The 21,756-nt window shown below is 40.1% G+C and overlaps 1 protein-coding gene across 9 annotated transcripts in view; it reads right to left on the bottom strand.

Annotated features, from left to right (window-relative positions):
* Nucleotides 1-21,756, bottom strand: part of NAV2 (neuron navigator 2) — a 408,453-nt gene that overhangs the window by 123,597 nt on the left and 263,100 nt on the right. For 5 of the 9 annotated variants that reach the window (XM_054826435.1, XM_054826436.1, XM_054826437.1 and 2 more), the window contains 3 exons: nucleotides 16,542-16,614; nucleotides 9,185-9,452; nucleotides 4,225-4,382 (listed from right to left, as the gene is read on the bottom strand). In XM_054826435.1, coding sequence (XP_054682410.1) covers nucleotides 4,225-4,382; nucleotides 9,185-9,452; nucleotides 16,542-16,614 — 499 coding nt within the window. Of the gene's footprint in view, nucleotides 1-4,224; nucleotides 4,383-7,599; nucleotides 7,669-9,184; nucleotides 9,453-16,541; nucleotides 16,615-21,756 lie in introns of all 9 variants that reach the window. The other 4 variants (XM_054826434.1, XM_054826428.1, XM_054826431.1 and 1 more) reach the window with 1 other exon arrangement.

Here is a 21,756-nt window from a genome sequence, read left to right as displayed (position 1 = left end):
ATAGATTTCTACTGCCCTCTGTAGGATTATTTTAAATAAAATACTAGGAACAAAGTAGAAGAAAAAACTAAAAAAAAAAGCATGCAAGCCTGTCACATTAGTGTATCGTTTCATAAATGTACTGGAGACGGCATATTAAGTTGACGTTTCCTATAGCTTCACATGTTTAGAGATGTTATAGACTGTGGATACAAATCGGGAAGTAATAAACAGGATATCGCCATACAACGTTACCAGATTTTGGAGACTGTGAAATGAAAACCGAGTGCCTGAAGATCAGTGAGGACAGGGGATGTACGAAGGTGTTCAGAGCTAGTCAAAAATACCCACCACTTTTCAGAACTGCAGACTGCTTTCAAAGCGCGTCTCAAAAGACTCTCCGTGTGTAGCTAAGCAAAACACTGAAAAAAATTCATGAGAAAATCTACTGTATCAAAGCCTTTACTGAAGTTTTATGTTCAATATTTAAGTTTCCTTCTTGTTACTACCTATGACACAGTTCTGCTCCTTCTTGCCATGGACAAAAAAAAATAGATTTCTTTATTCTAAATTATAGACACAAATTTTTGGCTACTTTTTATTTGGTGATATTACACAAATAGAAGGACGTGGTAATGTGGAGCATCAGGATAACTAATAACTAATAATTTACATACAGGCATAGAAACGCAAAGCTCATTTGCCTCTTTACATTCCTTAGATACGTTTTCGATAATTTAGATGAGTCCAGTAGCGACCTTGGGAGGTGGCTGATGCTTTCCATGCTATAGCACACTTGTGGTGTTAACGGATATTAAAGGACAAGAAAGTAAACCAAAGGTACACTTACGTATGCACGGACTAAACAACTCTGACAATTCAGAAGTGAATTAAAAGGCTTCAATTGTACAAAAGGATAATGATGACATCAAAAATCACAAGCTTGACTGGCTCATTATTTCCCCACAATCCAAAAATGCAATTGGACTTTAATTGCACTTTTCTTGAGGAAAAAAAGCCTGTAACAGCAATTACACACATTAAGATACCCTGCCTAGAATGCTATTACAATTATAAAGGGCTAATCACTGTGACAATAAATTAAAAAAACGTACCATACCATGTTACCATTTTATGATGTGAGGAACGAGGGCACTGAAATTCCTGTAAGTTTGAAGGGAATTTTGCATCTGAACTATGGGGCTAACTTCAAAAAAAAAACCGCAAGTTAAACCTCTCATGCCGTAACTTCAAAAAAGTGTCCATAGGGCTGAACTAGGCGTTTAGGCATCTCTGCTAGAGAAGACGCATCCCTTCTCCACATCTGGAAACTGGTGTCAGACAGCACGCGACGACTGAGAAAGCAAAAGAAAATACTGCAGAGACAACGTAAGCTGTGGGGAAGCGAGACTCACATCTCATCATGTGCGCTCCCTTGCTAAGAGTACGGATGCATCTCACAAACGCGTGTACATCCAAGAATCTCTTATTTTTATGCAACAGTGTAATTGTTTTTGATGTTACGTAAATCCTTTCCCCAAGATTTCTAAAAAACCAGTGGTCTCATCATTAACTGACTAATGGAATCTTTCAAAAAATCTAGGTTATTTATTTCCCAGTAGCTAGCTATTCCTCCATGCTCCATTTACTGTCCTTTTCATTTCTGATGTATTCTGTTTCAATTAATCCACTTTCATTGCCACAAGACAGAGACGATTGACTAACAAGATAATTCACATTTGGAGGGAAAGGCCACAGATTAATAAAAGCTGAAAATTACAACCTACTTTGTAAGAAATGCTTCAAATGTAATACACTGAGGGCTACCTTCTATCACAAAGCAACCACTCGTGCCAAAACAGTCTGCCAACACAGGCAGATTTCTCTTTCTCCCATTTCCTTCTCCAAAAACACGCAATGGAGCTAGTACTGGGGAAAGAGATGAAAACTCACCAAAACTGGCACACAACACGTAAGTCTCATTTCCTTAGGCAAAATACAGGATATGGGTCAGAAAACTTGAATTGCCTTAGCACTTCGACAATAAACTTTGTCTGGCAATGTTACAATTAACTTAAAATAAGCCAAAAATTTGTCAGACCAACTGCTTTTGTTTCTCATGGATGCAGACCAACTTTGTGTGATGATTATATTTTTAAATAAAGTTCAACTTACATAAGCCCTCATTATTTTTTTTTTCTGAAGACCATAATTTATGACTGGAAATTTTGACCAGAGCAAAATTCTGAGCATTTAATACAATTTATGTAAGCTGTCAACCTAAAAACCAGCCTTTTTTCTTTCAGTCATTTGTAACATTCCTAGGAAGCAGATGATCTTCTATGCTTCTTCAGCAACTAGTTTATCTTTCGGAAGAGACGGGTTACAATGAGGAATGAGGGTTCATAGAACCGTCTGCCTAAAAGCAGTTGATATTTAAGTTACTCAGTTGACAAATGATTGTTATAGCTCTGTATGTGTGAAGACTTTTCTTTTTTTTCCCCTTTTCTTTCTTCTTTTTTGCCTTATTTAATAATCTTGGTAAATTGAGAAAAAGCCAAGGTAGTTCAAGCTCTCTCTTCAACGCAGCCTAGCAGCAAAGCATCCGTACGCGGGTAAGGATCATCTAGCCAACCAACACACGCGTCGGGACGAGCCACGTCCCACGCTGCATCTCCCCAACCCAGTAGTTAGGGGACATGAGCAAAAGAGCAGAGTACTGACAAGGAGGAGACTGGGGAGATACTGCAGAGGAAAACAAGGTTTCATCGGTTCTACTGCTCGCGTCGTAACTTGTCAGCGTGTTCTTTGAACTCAAAGTCAGATCTAAGTCAGATTGAGAGATGACTATTGCATGCTGATGCTGCAGTTAAATCATTACTGTTTACATAGTGCACCTTCTAAAATAGTAAGCATGGATTTACCAAGGTAGAATCTTGCTAATTTATTAGCATATTATGCTAATACATTATATTATAATCATAACAATTATATTCTTCAGCTGACATTATATTATAATCATAACAATTATATTCTTCAGCTGTGAGTTTAATGTTCTTCTACACCAGGTCTGGTCAGGGTGATTCAGAACGTCCCTGAAGGATGCTGAGGACCCTCCATCGCCATCGTCACAAGATGAGCTTTTGGGCTGTAATGGCTAGCAGGGGTAACATTCCAAAATCTAATGACATGCAGTTATAGGACAACAGTTTCTAGAGAAGGAAAAACACAATTTCTTGAAAAGAAACAAGCACGAGAACCACAGGCAATTTGAACCAGACCAGTAGTTTTCCCTCAAGCAAAATCCTCATTACTGTTAACAGAAGTTACGCACGGACAACAAGGAGACTTGAGCCTAAAGGGCGCAACTCCCAACTCACTGCAAGAAGACCGTACTGAAACCCAATGCTGATCTATCTTCGTAAGCGCAATGACTTCGTTAAGGATACAGAATTAGTTACCAGCCTACGCCAACAATTTGACCGTATCAGACCAGGGTGATTTGCTCGGTTCTCACCAGCCACGTCCCCCAAAACGCCGCTGGTAAATGCTGCGTTACAGAGCCCAGAGCTACAGACTGGAGCTAATGAATGCTGTCAGATTACGAGCTTCGTGAATGGACACAAAGTCAGTAAAAGTCATTCAAAAAAGCACCGCTTCAGACAGAACACGGTACTTAGCGTTCCTGATGCACCGCCACAGAGTTCCACTGCAATGTTTATAAAACTATAACGTGTTCCTGCCTTCAAACCCTACACTATACGATTCTTGAAATTAGATTTAAATCTTGTACTTTTGTAACTTCAAGGATCTTCCACAAGAGTGGAGGAAAGAAAAGCAAATGGTACTATTTATCATATAAAAACAGTGCAGAAGTCTTTAGTGGTCATTTTCCATTCCTGTCAAACCACTCATCAAAATGTCTTATTTTTTTGATTAATTCACTCCCCCTTATCTGTGTTTGAAGCAAAATGAAAAAAACATGTTTCACCCGTGCCAGTTTTTCTTGAAGCTATTTTTTTGCATGTACCTTCAGGACAGCAAGTCACAACTTCAGTTATGTTAAAGGAGGACTATACCTTTTTCAAGAAAAGCCAGCTGGTTTTTGAATTGTAAATGTCATGTTTACAGCATACAGCTTTGAGATAGTCTTACAACTTCTGGAGCTTAACGGCAAAATCAATTTCCCCCAAACAAAGGTGCTATTAAGAAAAATCTGAGGATGCCAAAATATCAAGTGCTTACCTTTGTCATTGCTACTTGTTGATGTTGGAGGGGGAAGTCCAGGCTTAGATTTGTCGTAATTGTTAAAGCTCTGGCTGCGTCGATTGTTGGCACTAATAGAACCACGAGCTTTGGCCTCACTGCCTGCAGCGGACACCCTCGTGGTGGGGCCTGGAAGTCTGATGAAAGAATTACAATACGATTAAAATATATTTAAAAAGCACTCTGGGAAAGAAACTATGGAGTACCATGCATAAGCTGAAAAGAAAAGGATCAATACCATAAGATACTCATAAGGGTCTTTGTTCTTTTAAAAGAGCAAATAAAAAATAAATCATCCTAGATGAAAAATATATGTCAAACAAGCTACAGCCTGAATTGTTTTACATCAGAAAAAAAACCCCTGAACGGAAATGAATGGTCAGTTGCCATAAATCTTGTGAATCAGAAATAGTTGCAAGTAAATTGAACTGAGCAATACCACTGGCACAAGGTTAAGACTAAGTGAGACACTACTGTTCTTAAACCGAATTGCTGGACACTTTATTATATGCTGGACACATCAGGGCTCCCCTTTATTTTGGAAATAACAATGAGACAGAACTTGCCTTTTCCCTTGTAGAGAAGCACATCACAACTCTGCTCTGAAAGCTACAAAGCCTAGCAGCCCCCTTTATAACTTGGCTTAATTGTTTGAGCCTATAAAAATTACACAAAGCTTAAGTGCCCCTTTTTAGGGCAACCCCATTATTAGCTAGTTGGTATAAGCCTCTGGTTTAAACTGGGTCAATCTCTTCCAGCATTTCCTTACCGTAGCCTGCACTTACAAGATTTAGCTGTTTACCTAGAAAAAAATGTAGTTAGGATTCTGGACTAAGTAGACAGGGAGGGATACCACTTTCATGCTTTTCCAGCAAAAGGGGAGGGGGGAAGACTTTTCTAAAAAGCCCAACAGAATTAGGAAAGCCACTGGCATTGCATCTCAGAACAGTATGTGTGCTTGAGTCCCTCAAAATCAAAGCTCACCCATCAAGTTTCCATGTTTGTACTGTATTTTGTGCGCTTATGAGCACATATTTCTACATTCCAAATAGATGAAATATTAAAAATGGAAAGATTTGGTAGTTGCTCAAAATGCACACTGAAAAGAGTTGGTGAAACAGCTCACTGTTTAAAAGCAAGGACGTCACATTAAAGACTAAAAGATAGACCCAGTTCATGTCACCTACAGTAGCACTGAAAGGGACTGCTCTTTGCCATCTCTGTATCTTCTGTATGGTAGAATCTCTTCAAAACTTATTTATATAAACCACCAAATCCAATTGTCTTAAATAACTTATGCCAATAATAGGCTGAAATGAAGAAGTCCCTAGTTGTCAGAGAGAATGGGGATGCAGCTGACCAAATCATCGTTGTGCCTCTGGGAAGGAAGAGAAGCCAGGAAGGAGTCTGGCAGTGCTTCCTAAACAAACTGACTTCTCCAGGACCAGTAAAAAAATAGGAAATATGAAAAGAAACATGAAGGAAAAGAGCAAAAATGTCAGCAGCTGCATGCACATGCTTTTCAAAGCTCAAAAGAGCATAAGACATAAGGGCATCGTTCAAATACAAAACCAAAAATTAATTTACAAACTCAAACCATCACAGATCTGGCACAGCACATCATGGTTCTGAGGTTGACTTTGCTGAAGCCTTTTAGATGAGCCCCTCAATTTATCCAGCCTTTTTCAACACTGGGGGGTGCTAGAAAGTTGTACATACTCCTTGTTGCAGCAAGGTCTAAAGGAGAGCAGCCCAAGAGGTGCTTCATCCACTGTAGAGGAGACTACACGGGAAGTGGCAGAGACAAACCAGGGACAAACGCTGTTCTTGAGAACTTGGAAGCCACCAGGACAAGCAAGTTCATTAAGAGCTTGTTTTGCTTAATAGGAAACGAGCTAGATTTCCTACAGGTAGGAAGGATGCACATGATACCTCAGCTCAAAGTTTCTACAGGATGATAAAACATTGTGGAAGGCTACGAGAGTCCCCAGCCCTAGGAGGGGAGTTTTCTAGCAGGGCTTGGCAGGAGGGAAGGGGTAATATTCTTGCACCAATGGGTAAGAAAAGGGTCTCCACACATGTCCACATGGGTTTTGCAAATCTGTCACGTTTTAAAGTAAATAAAGCTACTCCAACCACATGATCACTCAGGAAGTGACAAGGTTTTGACTTGAGTCAGTATTGTCACTGCCAGGAAAAACATACTGAGAATAAAAAAAACCTCACGTACGTGCTAAAAACACTCTTGAAGAAGATATCATTTCTCTTAGATTTTTCTTTCCCTCCTGTAGTTTAACCGACTGATTTTAAGCCCCTGCTTTTGGTGTTAGGCCAAGCTATTTCACAGTGGGAAATACAGGGGAAAAAAAACGGTTCAGGGAGACATTTCTAGCTTCCTGCTATTAGATAGAGACAAGGCAGTGAGCTTGGAGAACACTCTCCATTACTGCTCTTCAGCACCATTCCTAGGCAAATATGAACTGTCAACCCATAATTATGACCAAGAGAGAATATGAAAAGGAAACATGGGATGTTTTAACAGGGGTTATACTGCAGACGTTCACTGTTGTCATAAAAGAAAGAAGATGGGGAAAATAAATCCAAATTATGCAGCAGAACTAACAATCTATACAACCTGCCAAGCTGAATAAAAATCGTGAACAATAGTTCACAAGCTTAGCAAAAATGGTGTAGCATAGTTTACCAATGTATAACTATATAAAAATTCCTTGTAAAACATTTTAATATATAATAGTAGTAAAAGTAAACCTGATTAACAACCACATTAATAACACAGCAAACCTTATGATCACTGAGATGAGATGGTCATACAAGCGGGCATGCAAATCATGCTGGGATTCAGGAAAAAAAATAGACTGAAATACCTAATAATTATTTTCAGGCAGATTAGATGTGCTCAGCTTCAGAGCACCGGGGAGCTCAGTGGAGACAGACCCACAGGGAGCTGTTTGGGCGCGCGTGACGCCGTCTTTACTAGCTAAGACAACAGCCTGACGCTAGTTACAATAACGCGGATCTAAATACAACACATACAGATGCGTACAGAGGGGAGAGAACTCCCAGAACCATGTTTTGTTCTCAAAAGCAAAAGCTCATAAGGACAAGAAAACCAACTTATTTTCTTGCGGGCCGAAATGCATTCCACATCTTGAAAAAAAAACAAAAAAGAAAAAAAAGAAAGAAAAAAAAATTAAAATCCATTCTAACGCTTCCGTGCTTCAGCTGTTTGTAAAACGCCTAGTAACAAACTATTTTCAACAGGAACCCTAAACATGCATCCAGAAATATTGCAAAAGGATTATCATGCTTTGCAGAAGATGTAGAAATTCTAACCTAGAAGACTTTTTCTGACCAAGAGTGAATCGGATGATTTTGCTTTGAGATGAATCCCTGGGAGATGCACTGTATGATAGGAAAGAAAAAGCGGAATATAACATTGAATAAAGAAACTTTTTTTCTTTTAAGCCATGAACTTAGTAAGTAGTTTCAGGGAAGAAAGAGCTTTTATGAATTTCATAGGAAAAAAAGCTTCTTGACTAAGTATAACTTTATGTCAGCACTCCTGAAAAGAATTAATTTTTATAGAGTAATAAACATGCAATTCTGCGTGCAAACGCCAACTTTATTACTCTTTTCTTTCTCAATCTTTTATTATACGTATTTTTCTGCAGAATTTGAGCAATTTCACTTTACTACATACTAAGAAAACATGACATTTAAGACCTTTACGTTAGATATTTTAAAATTATTTGAAACCCAGCACAAGCCGCACAATGGACTGAAAAATATCAAAGCAATATTCCAATAGTCCCACGCATCTCTGCATGTTTTTGACACAAGTCACAGAAATACGTTCAAATATATCTTTGTTTTACAGGAATTATTTCCTGTATAAGTTTATACACGCTGTAGCAACGCTATATTTTTCAGTTATACAAAAACATTGTTCCTACCCGAAATAAGCATGATTCATGAAGAAAGTCATAAGCAAAAACCAAATAAGCTCTTACTAGTCTCACTTGGAAGGTCTTAAATAAACTGTTTATATGCCCCATAAAGCAGCACTTAAGCTAGTGTTCACCTTCACATGTGTTATTTTAACACAAATACGCCTTAATTTGAGATATTTAAAACCTTCATACTGTAGTAATTATGCAAAGATGGCTTCAGCCTTTACTCCTGCCCACTCATCCCCACTAAACCCCTCGCTCTTTCAGCAGTGGAAGGGTCAGACAAGCCGAAAGCTGTACAGATGTATTCATGGTGGTATCGCTTTCATAAATTGCTTTTATTTTAACCTGGAAAGAGCACCCCTAGGATTAAAGACATTCAAGGGACAAAGACAGCCTCTGTTTATCTGTATTCTGATCTAGGAGCACCAACAAATGCCAATTGTGGAAATTATTTTTCATGTAAGCCAGCAGCATATTATTCTTGACCAATAAGCCTAGATACGATTTTGACTGTCACCAGCTGTGATGAGTTCATTTCTTTTACCAGTGTCACTGCCCTCCACTTCTTAGGACTCAAATTCTCGCAGACTGAGAACTGAAGTTGGTTTTCACATGCCCCAAGTATATATTGTGTAATGGCAACGATACATGTGCTTTGCGAGTAGAAAGAAACAAAAGGAATAGTGAGAAAGATGTCCTTATAAAATATTACAGTTACTTGGTCTAGTGGGTATTTTACTGAATTGAACTGCGTATTTCTGGCACCGAGAACATATTTAAGCACATCTGTTTTCATTTCCAAGGGCGTGAAGTCAACTGTTACCCAGCATTCAATTTGCAACACACTCTTTATTCGAGAGTAGAACTAAAGAAAGAAGTTTCTTTGGCTTTTGAAGGCCTGCAACAAAAAGAAAAAAAGAAATAAACAATGGAAAAAACCAACAATGTAAAGGAAATTTCCCCACCTGGACTGCATTTCTGGTTGTGCTTTGAACTGATGCTGCGCAGCTTGCGGGGGCTGTTGGCACGGAGTCTGGAGCGATGCTGGCACCTGCTGCTGCGGTACCCCGACCTGGCACTGGGATGGAGGACCCCCTTGCTGGGATACTGGGGGCGCTTGCTGGGATGGATGGAGTTGTGGTTGCTGTTTCTGTGGCTGCTGTTGCTGTTGCTTGTATCGAGATAAACTGAAGAAGAGGCCCAAGATGGCCTTTAGATTCCCATTCCTGATTTCTGCAAGGCAATGTTCAGAAGTCACTAGTCAGCCCCCAGTCCTTGTTTCTCTCCAACGGTACAGCCGGTCATGTAACGCAGTCTGAGCTCAGTTCCTTTAGGAAATGACAGGCTTTCTGCACATCTAATCGGCATTACAGCTGATTACCAGTGAGCACCAACTACAAATAAATAACTAATTTCTCCCCTGCGGTGACTGCGCGATGTCTTCCATTTCCACTACGGTCTCTGTGTTAATACCAGTGTGCTTAAAAAGATAGTCTCTTTAAATAGGTCCCTTAAACTAAAGTAACCAAACCAAAAACCTCACAACAAGTGTATTAACAACATCACACTGTAAATGATTTCTCAGTCCTAAATTTGCACGAGGAGGACAAACTACTCAATTACCACATACTATTATGTCATTTCTGGAATATCAGACTAATTGTTTCCACTAAGGAAATCTGACGGAAGTTTTGCACTAGAAAATATGACTATTGGGTGACTTAACTGTATTAAACCAGATAATTTCCAGGTTGATGCTATCACAAGCCAATAAAGAATGGATGCCCAAGGTACCTAAAGATAGCTTGACAGTGAATGAATGAACATTTCAACTCCTAAAAGTCATCCTGTTCTATGCAATTGGAAATGCAAAAATGTAAAACCAAACAGGAATACAAAGATAAAGACAAGTACCAGAACATGCAGTTAATAGCTGTATCACAATTAATATGCAAGAGTGCCCATTCAGTCTTGCAGACAACCTTAGTAATGTGCCATGAGTTAATTATTTAGCATGTTTAATTTCCTCATTTAAAAAAGTGAATTAAAAAAGTCACATCAAACAGCTGAACACTATATAGACCACTTGAACCAATAAAACTTACTGTTGCCCTACACTTTTAACCCCTCTACACAGATGAGTGCAAGAGGGGAAGAAAAGGACATCTGGCAAGCCAGTGGCCAAGCACGGAAGTGAGAATCAGAATTTTAATTTCTGTTCCCAATTCTAGCCAAAAGGTTACTCTGACTTTGTAACAGGCCCGGCTCTACCCTTTATTCCCCTGCCCAGCCACATTTCCACTCACATTGCTCCTCTGTGCTGTGCAACAAGCTTCTGCTCTTAAGCCCAAGCCAGCAAATCTCAGGCTCATGGCTTAAAAATTTTGCTCCCCTTTCCATACCAGCTGCCAGCTTCGGTCTCCTTGTCTACCTGTGCCTCCATCTCCTCTTCTTCCTAGCCAATAATCTAATTTACTCTCTTCCTTAGTTTTCTTTTGGCCCACGCCCATCTCCTCAACAACTCCTAGACCTTATCTCAGTGGTTCTGGTCATCACCCAGACACAGGATACTCCTCTCCTTTGCTCCCCTACTTCTTGACTAAATTTCCTTACCGACTTTTTCCTCCCTGCATCTGGCCCCTCCACCAGTGCTCCTTCCCATCGCTGCCCCTGTTCCCTTATTGAAACGATTATCAACTCCAGGGCCCTCGAGCAACCATTTTCCATCTTCCTTTTTTTTTTTTCCCCCTCAGCCAATTTTAGTCTCTTCCTGGACGATGGGATCCCAGTGAGTCCTGCCTGTTTCCCCTTTCCCCGTCCGCTCCTGGTCCCATGTAGCGTCATGCCACAAACCTTCCCCCACTCCCATCAGCATCTGCATCACGCAGGTTCCTTCTCTAACCTGCCTGTGTTTAGCTAGGGAGGACATGGCTAGAAGCAGACGATAAAGTAAAACAGACATAAAAAGACAGAAAAGCACTGTAAAAAGGATCTCCTTATCTTCAGTAAAGAACTCGAACCCCTCATGGAAATGGTAATGAAAGTAGCACTTAATCACAGGCTGAAGCATAACTAAACAGACCCAGAGGCACTGGGAAGCTTAACTGCACAAATACGGGCCAGAAAATAAAAGAAATTACCGGGCGTCTGCATCTTTAGACTCAGCAAAGCTATATGCAATTGGAAACAAGGACTTGATTTCAATGTGGAGAGGCGATTATAACAATAAACCCACCTAGAACCTGTTGCTTTCTATAGCTGTACGTCTTCTGCTGTATTTATCAGAAGAGCAACCTGTTTTTGACATTTTTCTAAGGTGACCAAATAAATAAGGACCAAAAGAAAAACATCTTTAAATGAGTTTCAAAAGCAGCAGTCTCTTTCCCTCTGGATTTTAAGCAAATTATTTCAAACGGGACTTTCAGAAGTAGTTCTGTTTCTCTTATCTTAGAGATAGACACCTGGCAGTTTGCCCCTGCACTTTGCACAAAAAGAGTATTTTAAAGAGTACTTCAACCTCGCTGCGCTCTGCCCATCAGTGCAGTCTCAACTGCTTCCTGATTTAAGTCCCCTCCGGTCCAAGCATCCCCTTAAGCATGCATATTAACTTAAATAAGAACAGGCATGTCACCTACTCATTTTAAATGTGGAGCCAAAAAAGACTCGTCTTGTATATTTGAAACGAACACTCTAGATATTTGAAAGGAAACTGGAATTTGGTTTTCAGAGAATCCCCACAGATCTACCCTTTGGAAGTTTCCATTTTGGAACATCTCCGTTGCTGCTTGTTTCACCTACAGCTGGAACTTCCACTACTGTAGCCTGCCAATCATCTTTCTCTGTCTTCACAAAAATACACTGGACTCAGTGGAAATTGAAAAAAACCCCACAGTTCAGGACAAAGAAAAGTCTGCTGGATAGGTTACTAGAGAAATGGCATTATCTGATTCCTCTAACACTTATGAATGAAATTTCTATAAACCATAAACTATTCATTGTGTACGGAATAAAGATCAAAGCAAACCAACGAAGAAGAAAAATCGTCTATCACAGTTATTTAGTCAAGCTTGTTTGCATTTGCTTCCATAAAGTTTATTTTGTATCTGATTCTGTAAAGCACGTGGGACTAGAAAAACAGAACCAGTTTACATGGACTAGACTGGTTAGCCAAACTGGCTAGCAGGAGTACAAATTAAGAATCACTGCGCATGGCTTAAGCTTGCCTCTATCCCGCTAGAAAATAGGGCTGTCATATCTATGTACTATTCACCCCGAAAGATAGTGGGTGTCTGCTGCTGTCGCTCTGCACCAGCCCCTTACGGTTGACCACCGAGGGATTCTGCATGCAGTCCCCATCAACCCTGCTTAGTCTGTTTAAGAGGTGAGACAAGATGGTCTGCTGAACAGAACAAAATGAAAAAAAGCAGGAAATTCGGCCCACAGTGAATGATGGGAGAGGAGGGAAAGGGCCAAAGGAACTACAAGCAGGTTTGAATTTAAGACAAAATGTTGAGCAGTAGATATATTTCACAGCCAGCCTAGGACACATGACAAAGTACGGACAGGCTCAACCTCAGTCAGCACATGCTCTAGGCTGACGGGGCTCCAAGCTGACTTTAGGGATCCAAAGCTACCAAAATAACTCTGGGACCCACTTTGGAGACTCTACTCTCTTCCCCGGAGGCAGGGAAATGCAATAGGGAATTAATTCCCACCAGACACACTAGGTCTGGCAGGCATTTTTTGATAATTAAAGAGTAATTTTTTTGAAGACTGCACATGACTCAGTGTGGTACCATCAAAATTTGGCAGCATGCTAAGTGCCCTGCTCAGGTCTGTTTAAAATAGCACTGTGGGATATTTGTGCTGCGGAAACAAAAATTCTACCTTGACACTGGAAAGGACCTAAAGGACCTAAAACGGACGAACTGCAGTACTGCAGAGCGTGCACACTGAAATCCATTTACCTACAGAAGTGTGAATGTCATTTCAGAGGCAAAAGTCTAAGCTGAATCGTGGTTGTTCCAAAGTCTAGCGAGGCTTTTTCTTTCATCACTTTATGGTTTCACCATTTGCTCAGCTAATCGTTATCCAGCTAATCTGTTACCCAGAAGAGGTGCAGCTGCTATCTATGACACCAGTTAGAGTTTCTACTGCACATTTATGTTCTCCATAACCTTCAAAATCTTGGCAGTGAGCAGATATTGTGTTAACAAGGGCAACCTTAGCTGGGTAGGTGCAGTTCCAGGAGCCTAAAATCCAGCTTGGTGCGGAAACAAGTTTAAGAGCGTGGGTATGGGGAGACAGCCCAAAGTGATAGACCATAAAAATATTGCAGCAAGAAAGGAAAAGAGTTTTCCAGCATCCCCCATAGTTTTCTTTAGTAACTACAAATGGAGATTTTAGCATTTAAGAATCTTTGAGAAGGTAATGCCTTTTTGGCTCCCCATAGCTGGGAAGACCTGTCTCTAGCGTAGCGTGGTCATCATCAGCGACTGCAGATCCTTAGCATCTTCACTGCATAAATCCATAAAAAAAAAAAACCCCTAAGTGGCACACACATATCAAAGCAGGATATTTTTATACCGGAAGGATATGACACATGAAATCCCGAATTATTTCAACATTTAGGAGTCATCCAAATTCCAGTTTTGAATCATCAACTTCCCTCAGCACTAAAACTGCGCTATTGAAAAATACGTGTTCTCAAGCAACCCAGGAGAGACCTCAATGTTTATTCCCATTTGGAAGCAATCACAATCTTGTACTTCCTCCTAGATGAGGATCTGCCAGTGAGGTAAAGTTATTCGCAGTTGACCTAGCAGGTCTCGCCAACTCGCACAGAAACACTGACTTGTTTTTTACAGCACTCTTCATTTTAAGTGTTTCTGTGTTTCCTCCTCCTTCCTCAGCACAGTTAAGGGGTGACTAAGAACAGAAACGGCATTGTTGAATTCAAGTCTTTTAACTTCATTTTATAAAAAAAAGTTCCCTCCCTCTCTAGCTGTCACTCTTTTCCTTCAGTATCAGCAGTAGAGCCAGTAAATGTTCTCATTCGTACGTTGGCAGCAAACATTACTGGTCTCCTCTTAGCTTCTGTATCATTTGTTAATTCCTAGACAGTGTAAAAGAAAGGAAGACATACAAAATCAGCAGAAGCCACGGGATAACCTATATCCTGCCGAGCATGACTTGTGATTTGGTGGGAGAGCAAGGGACATGGATCGCGTTGTCCCTTCCCCAGTGTGAACAACACCACGCTGCCAACTTTGCACGCTGAGACAGTCTTCCCATCAACTAATCTGCTATTTTTCTTAGATTTTGCACTGTATCAAGACAGGTAAATAATGTGAAATTTATTACATTTTTTTTACAATGTTTACATACTATGTCAAGGTCAAAACTGGCTTTTACTAGGGTAGGGACTAGGTTGCCTTTTTTTTTTTTTTTAACCATTTCCTGGTAAACAAACTTTCTGCTGTTAGAAGTTTTAGCTCATACTTTCTTTTCTTGACATGAGAATCCTGATTTTAACTGAGCTATCAAGGCATATAATGCAGGAAGTACTTGGGCTGACCATATTAAAGCTTCCCTTGGGAGGAAAATATTCATTGTTGGTGTTTTAATCCAGCTTAAGGATATACCACAGAAAAGACAGCTAACCTTCAGCCCCCTCTTCTCCTACTAGTTGTGGGAATAGCAGGTTAGAACAACATGTACTAAGTATCTGCTGCTTTGCTTTCCACACTTACAAACCACCTCAAACATAGTGAAATTACATTTCAAATGCACGTTTTCAAGTGGCTTGTAAGATCTCACGGACTAGGATGAGGTAGGGGGCTTCCTTTCGAGGACAGCAAGGAATTCTTTAACCTATTCTCCAAGTAGTCAAAATGTAATTTTAAATTTTTATTTTTAATAAAAGTTTAATAATAGCTTAATTTTTATAGTAATTTTATGAAAGCTTGTGTATTTCTGTAATATTTTTAAAATGTAATGTGCATACATAAAACTTGTGTACATGATGGTTTCACCATAAAGTTAATCCACAGTGGTTATCTGGAATACATTTCATAAACATCATTTACCATCAATAAGGGAAAGTGTGTTTCAGCTAAGATTTCAAATCACGATCATAAAGCGCGTGGTGCTGGGTTTTGGATTTGTGACTAAAACGGTGTTGATGAGGCCCCGAGCCTTGCACAGTGTCAAGGCTTTCTCTTTTTCCCACATCGCCTTCCCGCAGCAAGCTGGAGGTCAGCCCACCGCACCTACACGTCCTTTCTTGCCTTCCTCGTTTGAGCTATAGCCTTCCACCAGAGGAAGAAAGCACAGTGTTAAACGTGCAGGCAATTAAGTTATTCACACACAAGTAAGCGTACATGCGTGATTTGATGATCTAAGTTTGCAAAGAGACTTAGTCACCAGATCTAACTTAATGCCTCACCTGATGCCACACATCAATTATTTGTTCTGCCAAGCTCTGAAGGAGATATATAATATATTCATGAAGGAGATATATAATATATTCAAAGTTTGCCTTAGCAGCCACCAATCCCAATTGCTTTTCCAGTGGATTTCAATGAAAGTATGAGGGAAAGGTGGTGCTGAGGATGACAGAAATGCATTTGATCTCTTAGTAAGACAGCAGTTAAACAGCTTCTGAGCCAAAAGGTACCATACATCCCAAGACGTATCATGCACCAGCATAAAGGATATAGTACGGTGAGTCATGTTTGGGTTTCAGAAAAATTCTGGTGCTCTTCAAAAGCAGAGTGCTTAATTAGAGGTCAAAATGTCTTTTTCTTTTTTTGTTTTGGTTCAAAACATTTGGATGTTATTGTTTTGTGCATTTGGAAACAAACTTTTTTTTTTAAAAAAAATCTTTCTTTAAAAAAGAAAAGAAAGTTGGATACTTCTTCAGTTAAGAGAATAATTCATAAATGAGGAAGTAAATCTCTCTCTCAAAAGGCAAACAACCGCCAGCAGTTTACTTTAAGTATCCGCAAAATCTACACTCTGATCAATGTGCCAATTATAGAACTTAGATGAGAAATTTCTGGGTTTTAACAGAAGGAAACAAAGAAGTGACTGAATTCTAATCTGGTCTCAATGATTATTTTTACACGTCAGCTGTGTGGAGATTAGATATATATCTTTACCTACCTTCCGTACCGAGGTGGGAAAAAAAGGAGTAAGGACTGTCAAAACTTTAAATTATCCATATTATTGTACCATTACACTCCACGTGCTGGTTACAATCACAAGCAGTACTTCAGGTTCCTCATTTAAAATGAAATTTTAAACAACTGATTGACTCACCTTCTGCTGACAGCCCCTGTATGTTGATCCCCTTAGCAGCCAAGAAACTCAGGCACGCATCTATGTTTTCAATCTGTTCAAGAACAAGCAAATGAAAAGAGAGAGACACAAAAAGAAAATGCATTGTAATAATTGTTTACTTTCATCTCCCACCGCCCTTCATTGCACTCAATCTTTGTATCTTTGTATAAAAAGTCCCTTTGCTCATTATGTGGAAACCATAATATGAAACCTCAGTTACTAAGGTCCTAAATTAATAAAGTATTACGTGGGTTAGGACTTTCTGTTATTTGTACATGCATGAAGCAAGTTATTTAATACTCTAACCATGAAAGAGGATCACTAAACATCTCACTAAAGGGTCAAGGCTGTAATGCCAGGATTTTTAACCGACAATAAGTATAACAAACACAAAACCGAAAATAAACATTGAGGTCACATTTGCTTGAGAAGGCAGATCGCCACTTGCTCTGAAGTTGACAGCTGGCGAAAGTTTCCAGCCACAAAAGCAGTCAAATATAAAATCTGTAACTGGAAACCTCAGCTGGAATCCAAAAAATGGTCACTCGCAACATCCTCTGCGTGTCAGAAATGACAGGCAATTCTGGTCACTCACCGTGGGGCAAATCCTGCCCGTCAGAGATGGTACAACGACATGAAATTGCACGGGACGAGGAATTTTGACCAGGTAGGGTCTTCTGCACAACAAACCTGACTGTTAGTGACTACAGCTGCCACATGCAGACTGCATTCAAATCCCACCTAACAAAGTGAACTCCAGAAGGGCTGGATGAGTTAGACATTTTTTTCCCCTGTATCTCAACGTGACAATAGAGATCTTGCACTAACTTCACACCTAGTTTCCCACCAAGCTACCACGAATGCTCTGCTGTCATATTCAGAAGATGCAGAGAGATGCCAGCCCCCCCAGATCACAGCACTTCTCTGCAGAACTCTACGCTTAGGAACCTCGAGAAGCTGCAAGGAACAACATTTTAGGAAATACCAAGTGTTTCAGGTGTGGTCACACAGAAGGCTTCTGGATAATACATCTGATCAATTTTTGCTGTTATCACAGTAACCAGTGAGTGACAAAACAGGCTCTCCATGTTTGAACATCTCGCAAACATTAATTTATTAATTCCCAAAACATTGCAACCTAACACTGCTTTCACTTTATAGATAAGTAGACAAACATTAAGCTATCGCACTTGCTATCATGAAACTACCTTTCTTACGTGAAGTTTGAAGACATCAAAAGACAACATGGAAGACCCAGTTTCCCTGTCAGCTCCTGCCTGCCCTCAACAAAACACCCAGGTGAGGGCTGTGCAGCATTCTAGAGGCTGAGCTCCCAGCACCTGACCTGCGCTTCCCGTCCTTCTCAAAGTAATAAACAATATGAGGGAAGCTGCCAGAAAACCTCCAGCATGGATTGCTCTTAAGGTACTTTCATTTATTGTCTATAACAATAAAAACATTCTCTTCTATCAGGGGTAAAAAAAGTTCTTGGCATTACCTGGCTGCTATTTCAACAATTATAAACACTGATATTCTCAAAACTTTTATCAACCTCATTATACTTTGAGATACACTATATCAAAGCATACAAAGTATATCATATACTTCGAGTATACTTCCAAACCCGGACAGATACCAAAGAATACATTTCCTGTAATGTTCAGACCTTAAAGCTCATAGCGGGGTGCAGTTCAAAGGTTCACTTATCCACAATTCAATACGATACCACAGTCAATCTCTACCCGTTTCCTTCCTCAGTGCTCAACAACCCTTTCAAGTTTTCAACACGGCTTTTATTGAGGTGATTTGGGACTCTGCCTAAAAGCCAAAGTTTACCTTTTCAAGAATAAACACCACACAAAAGCATCACTCCACTTCTACTACCTGCACTTAACAAGTCTTCATCATTCCAAGAACATTTCCAGTCTTCCACAGCTGTGGGTAGCTTTCTCCTCTCCTGATAAGGAGGATTACTTCGGTTAGTAAGTGAAGACGAGCAGTATCTCATCTCAACTCCACATAAGATGAGCAGAGACTCAAAGTAGCTCTGTCAGTCCTGCTTTGCTGCTCTTCCCAGGTCCCTCATCTTTGCTCAAACTCTCCTTTAGGACAGAGCGACCACAGGATTAAGATTTACTTCTGGGCAGCAAGTCCCTCATTCTTGGTGGGACATAGTAGATTGTATTATAGAATATTATGGATTATTATCTATATATCTATATTATCTATATTCTATAATGTTTTATAATACTATCTATAGGAAACAGGAAAATATCCTATTTCAGTACTTAAAACCAGGCATGATAAAATAAAGAGGTAATAACAGAGACTTGCGAAAGCAAATCTCTTACATTCGGAAAATAAAAGTGCTACGATAAGATCCCACGGGGTTGTACAGCATTACATGTACAAGGAATTCACTAAAAAAATATAACTTAGGAACACATCAATGATCCTGTTAACATTTACACAGTATCATCTGTGATGCTAACAACGTTACATGACAGAATGACAGGAATGTGAGCATTTGCTTGATTTTGAAGAAAAAATAGAGCCCAAAAAGGAAAACAGAAAGAACTTTGGGAAAATTCAAGAAGAAAGTGAAACGCAGAAGGCAGGTCTACAGCTGAAGCGATTGAAATTTAGTGTTGGCAGGAATTCAAGGTGCTTGCCACACGATGAGGGGCTGGTGGCCCACATACAAGTGATTTGGGACTGCTATCCAGCTCCAGTGGAAAAGGACTCGTGCTGACGTGGCACTCTGGGTCTCGGATGAGACAAAAGCCCTGAACGCCCGACCAGGGAGCTGTCGTTTTCTACACCCCGAGGTGCCGAGGAGGAAAACAGTGATGCTGGGATGTACGAGGGATCCAATCACTGATTTTTCCTATCGTAAAAACTGAAGATAAGAAAGCTACTGAAATCTTCATAGGTCAAATAGCTTAAGATGTCAATAATACTTCATGGCCAGCAGCCTGAGGGAAGAAGCCTCAACTCAGCTTATCGCCTTATCTTAAGAATTAGTCTAATGCATTGGAAATCATGTCACTTGTTTAAGGACAAGAGTTTCCAACAGTGTTAATATTTCATGAATTTTACCCATAAAAGCACCACGGAAGGATTCTGTCTCTAGCCGGCACTGTATTAAGGTAAGAACTAACTATTAATAATCTGCAAATATTGTTTTATGGAGAGAGGTGGCCCAGTGCATAAAGGCTTGGAGATAGTAGCGTTGCAGTTAGACCATTTAGATGTGGGTACCTAGGATAAAAGTGAAATTCCTGGACAGACCTCAGCTAAGCAAAGACCTAATGACCCCGCGTCATGGTGTCTTGCGACACTAAGCACAGCTGCCTCCTTGAAATGACAGAATTCAGCAGCAAACCATCACTGAGACTGTACGGGACCTCTCTTGGCCGAGTCCACATATTGCTTAAACCCTTCAAGCAGATGTGAAAAGACTGGATTTGCCAAAGGGGTGTGTATATTTTCTTTTTAACTGTGAGCTACAATTGGGTTTTTGGCTGACAATCCCAATTTCTCATTTGCTTTGCCAGCAACGTTTAACACAGTAGAAGCAAAGCAGGAATTATGGCAGTTGGATGCTCTCATCTCCTGGCTACCCAAAATAGGGGAAAGCTGCGCAAAAAGAGAAGGAAAACCAAGGACAGACATCCACAGCGATTATCTCACTTGGACACATTACCGGGAGTATCCAAAACTGAGCCTTACCTTGTTAGAATTCCTAGCCAAAAGCATCAACTGAATTTACAGTTTTAAATCACTGCATATAAACTGTTTCAGGTAGAGTCAGATAAAGCACATTATCAGTCCCACACCCTATATGATGGGTATTTATTCTGAAATGTTCCTAAACACCAACGAAGGATGGCTGAGCCCGCACCCGAGGGGCCACCCGCCTCTGGGGGCTCCTCCTCCTTTCTTACAACCAGAACATGATACAAAAAAAAATAAGAAGCCACAGGATTAAACTTCTGTTCAGACATAATATATCAAGCATCACAGCTCCCATTCTCATATTCATAGAAGCAAAACGCACATTTAATTCAGCTATCTGAAAACTTCCTCTTAACATGAATCTCTGGGTGGCATTTGCTACCTGGCAAGGTGGGAGCACAAGGCATCATGGCTAAGTAGTGTTGCACATACATAACTTTCAAACACCCGACCGGCCTGTGGAAGCAGCAGTTGCTTTGTTACACCAGTAAGACCATCAGCCTCTTGCTGGAAAAGTAGGATTAAAAGCTAGTGGTCACAGATATTTATTGATTTCTAAGTTTTTGTAAAGGACATCATTGGACATCATCATTTTCATTCCCACCAGACCTGCATACTCCTCATTCCTTCCTAGCTTCTACACACATGAAACTCAAGTACACACAAATTTAACAGCTTCCCTGAATTCCTATGCGTGGATCAGAATACATTTCTTTAATTCTCATTTCCCTATGGCTTTCCCAGGTATATTACTCAGGTTTCCCTCTGTTCTCAAAAGTACCCTACAGTAATTATGCATTTCTGACAACACTAGCCACCAGACCCACACAAGTTTTTGCACTTGTCATGTAACAGCAATTTCATTTTCTATTCTTGTCAGTGCTAGAAAGAAAAGGAGTCAGGAAATGTACCCTGGCCTGTATGAGCAGAATAGGGCACGCCAGAAAGTACCCCCCCAAAACAAAATATCCCCATTCTGTAGCCTGTAAATGAAGACCCATAGGTGGGCACCAATATATGTTGACCGTTGACTCTATCAAAGACTTGAATATGGAAACCGTCCACAGTCAAAGCTGTCCATCCAACTCTGCCAAGTCAAATACACAGGGTAAATTATAACTAGTGCTGCCTTGTGACAGATAAAGATGTTTTTCTCAAACAAAAATCATAATTAAACTTACTGTAGGTTCCTTCACTTAGGAACCACGGGAAGTTTCTCATGTTACGACGCAAGACCTCTGCTCCCAACTTTTACAGTGATAGATGCGGAGTTTTTACGAGCTTATCCAGAAAACCCACTGCTTCTATTGAAACCAGTGCTTTCCATTTAACTTGAGGCTCCACGTTATGTCCAGCATATTAGTTTTCAAAGGAGAAAGAGAAGACTGATTTAATGTGAAAGTTTTTAAAGTTTCACAAACCCTTATGCAATATTTCAGCAGACTCCACATACAAT

Source organism: Grus americana, chromosome 5 (assembly GCF_028858705.1).
Source record: "Grus americana isolate bGruAme1 chromosome 5, bGruAme1.mat, whole genome shotgun sequence".
NCBI lineage: Eukaryota > Metazoa > Chordata > Aves > Gruiformes > Gruidae > Grus > Grus americana.
The sequence above is the reverse complement of the archived record's forward strand: the minus strand, read 5'-3'. Positions and strand labels throughout refer to the sequence as shown.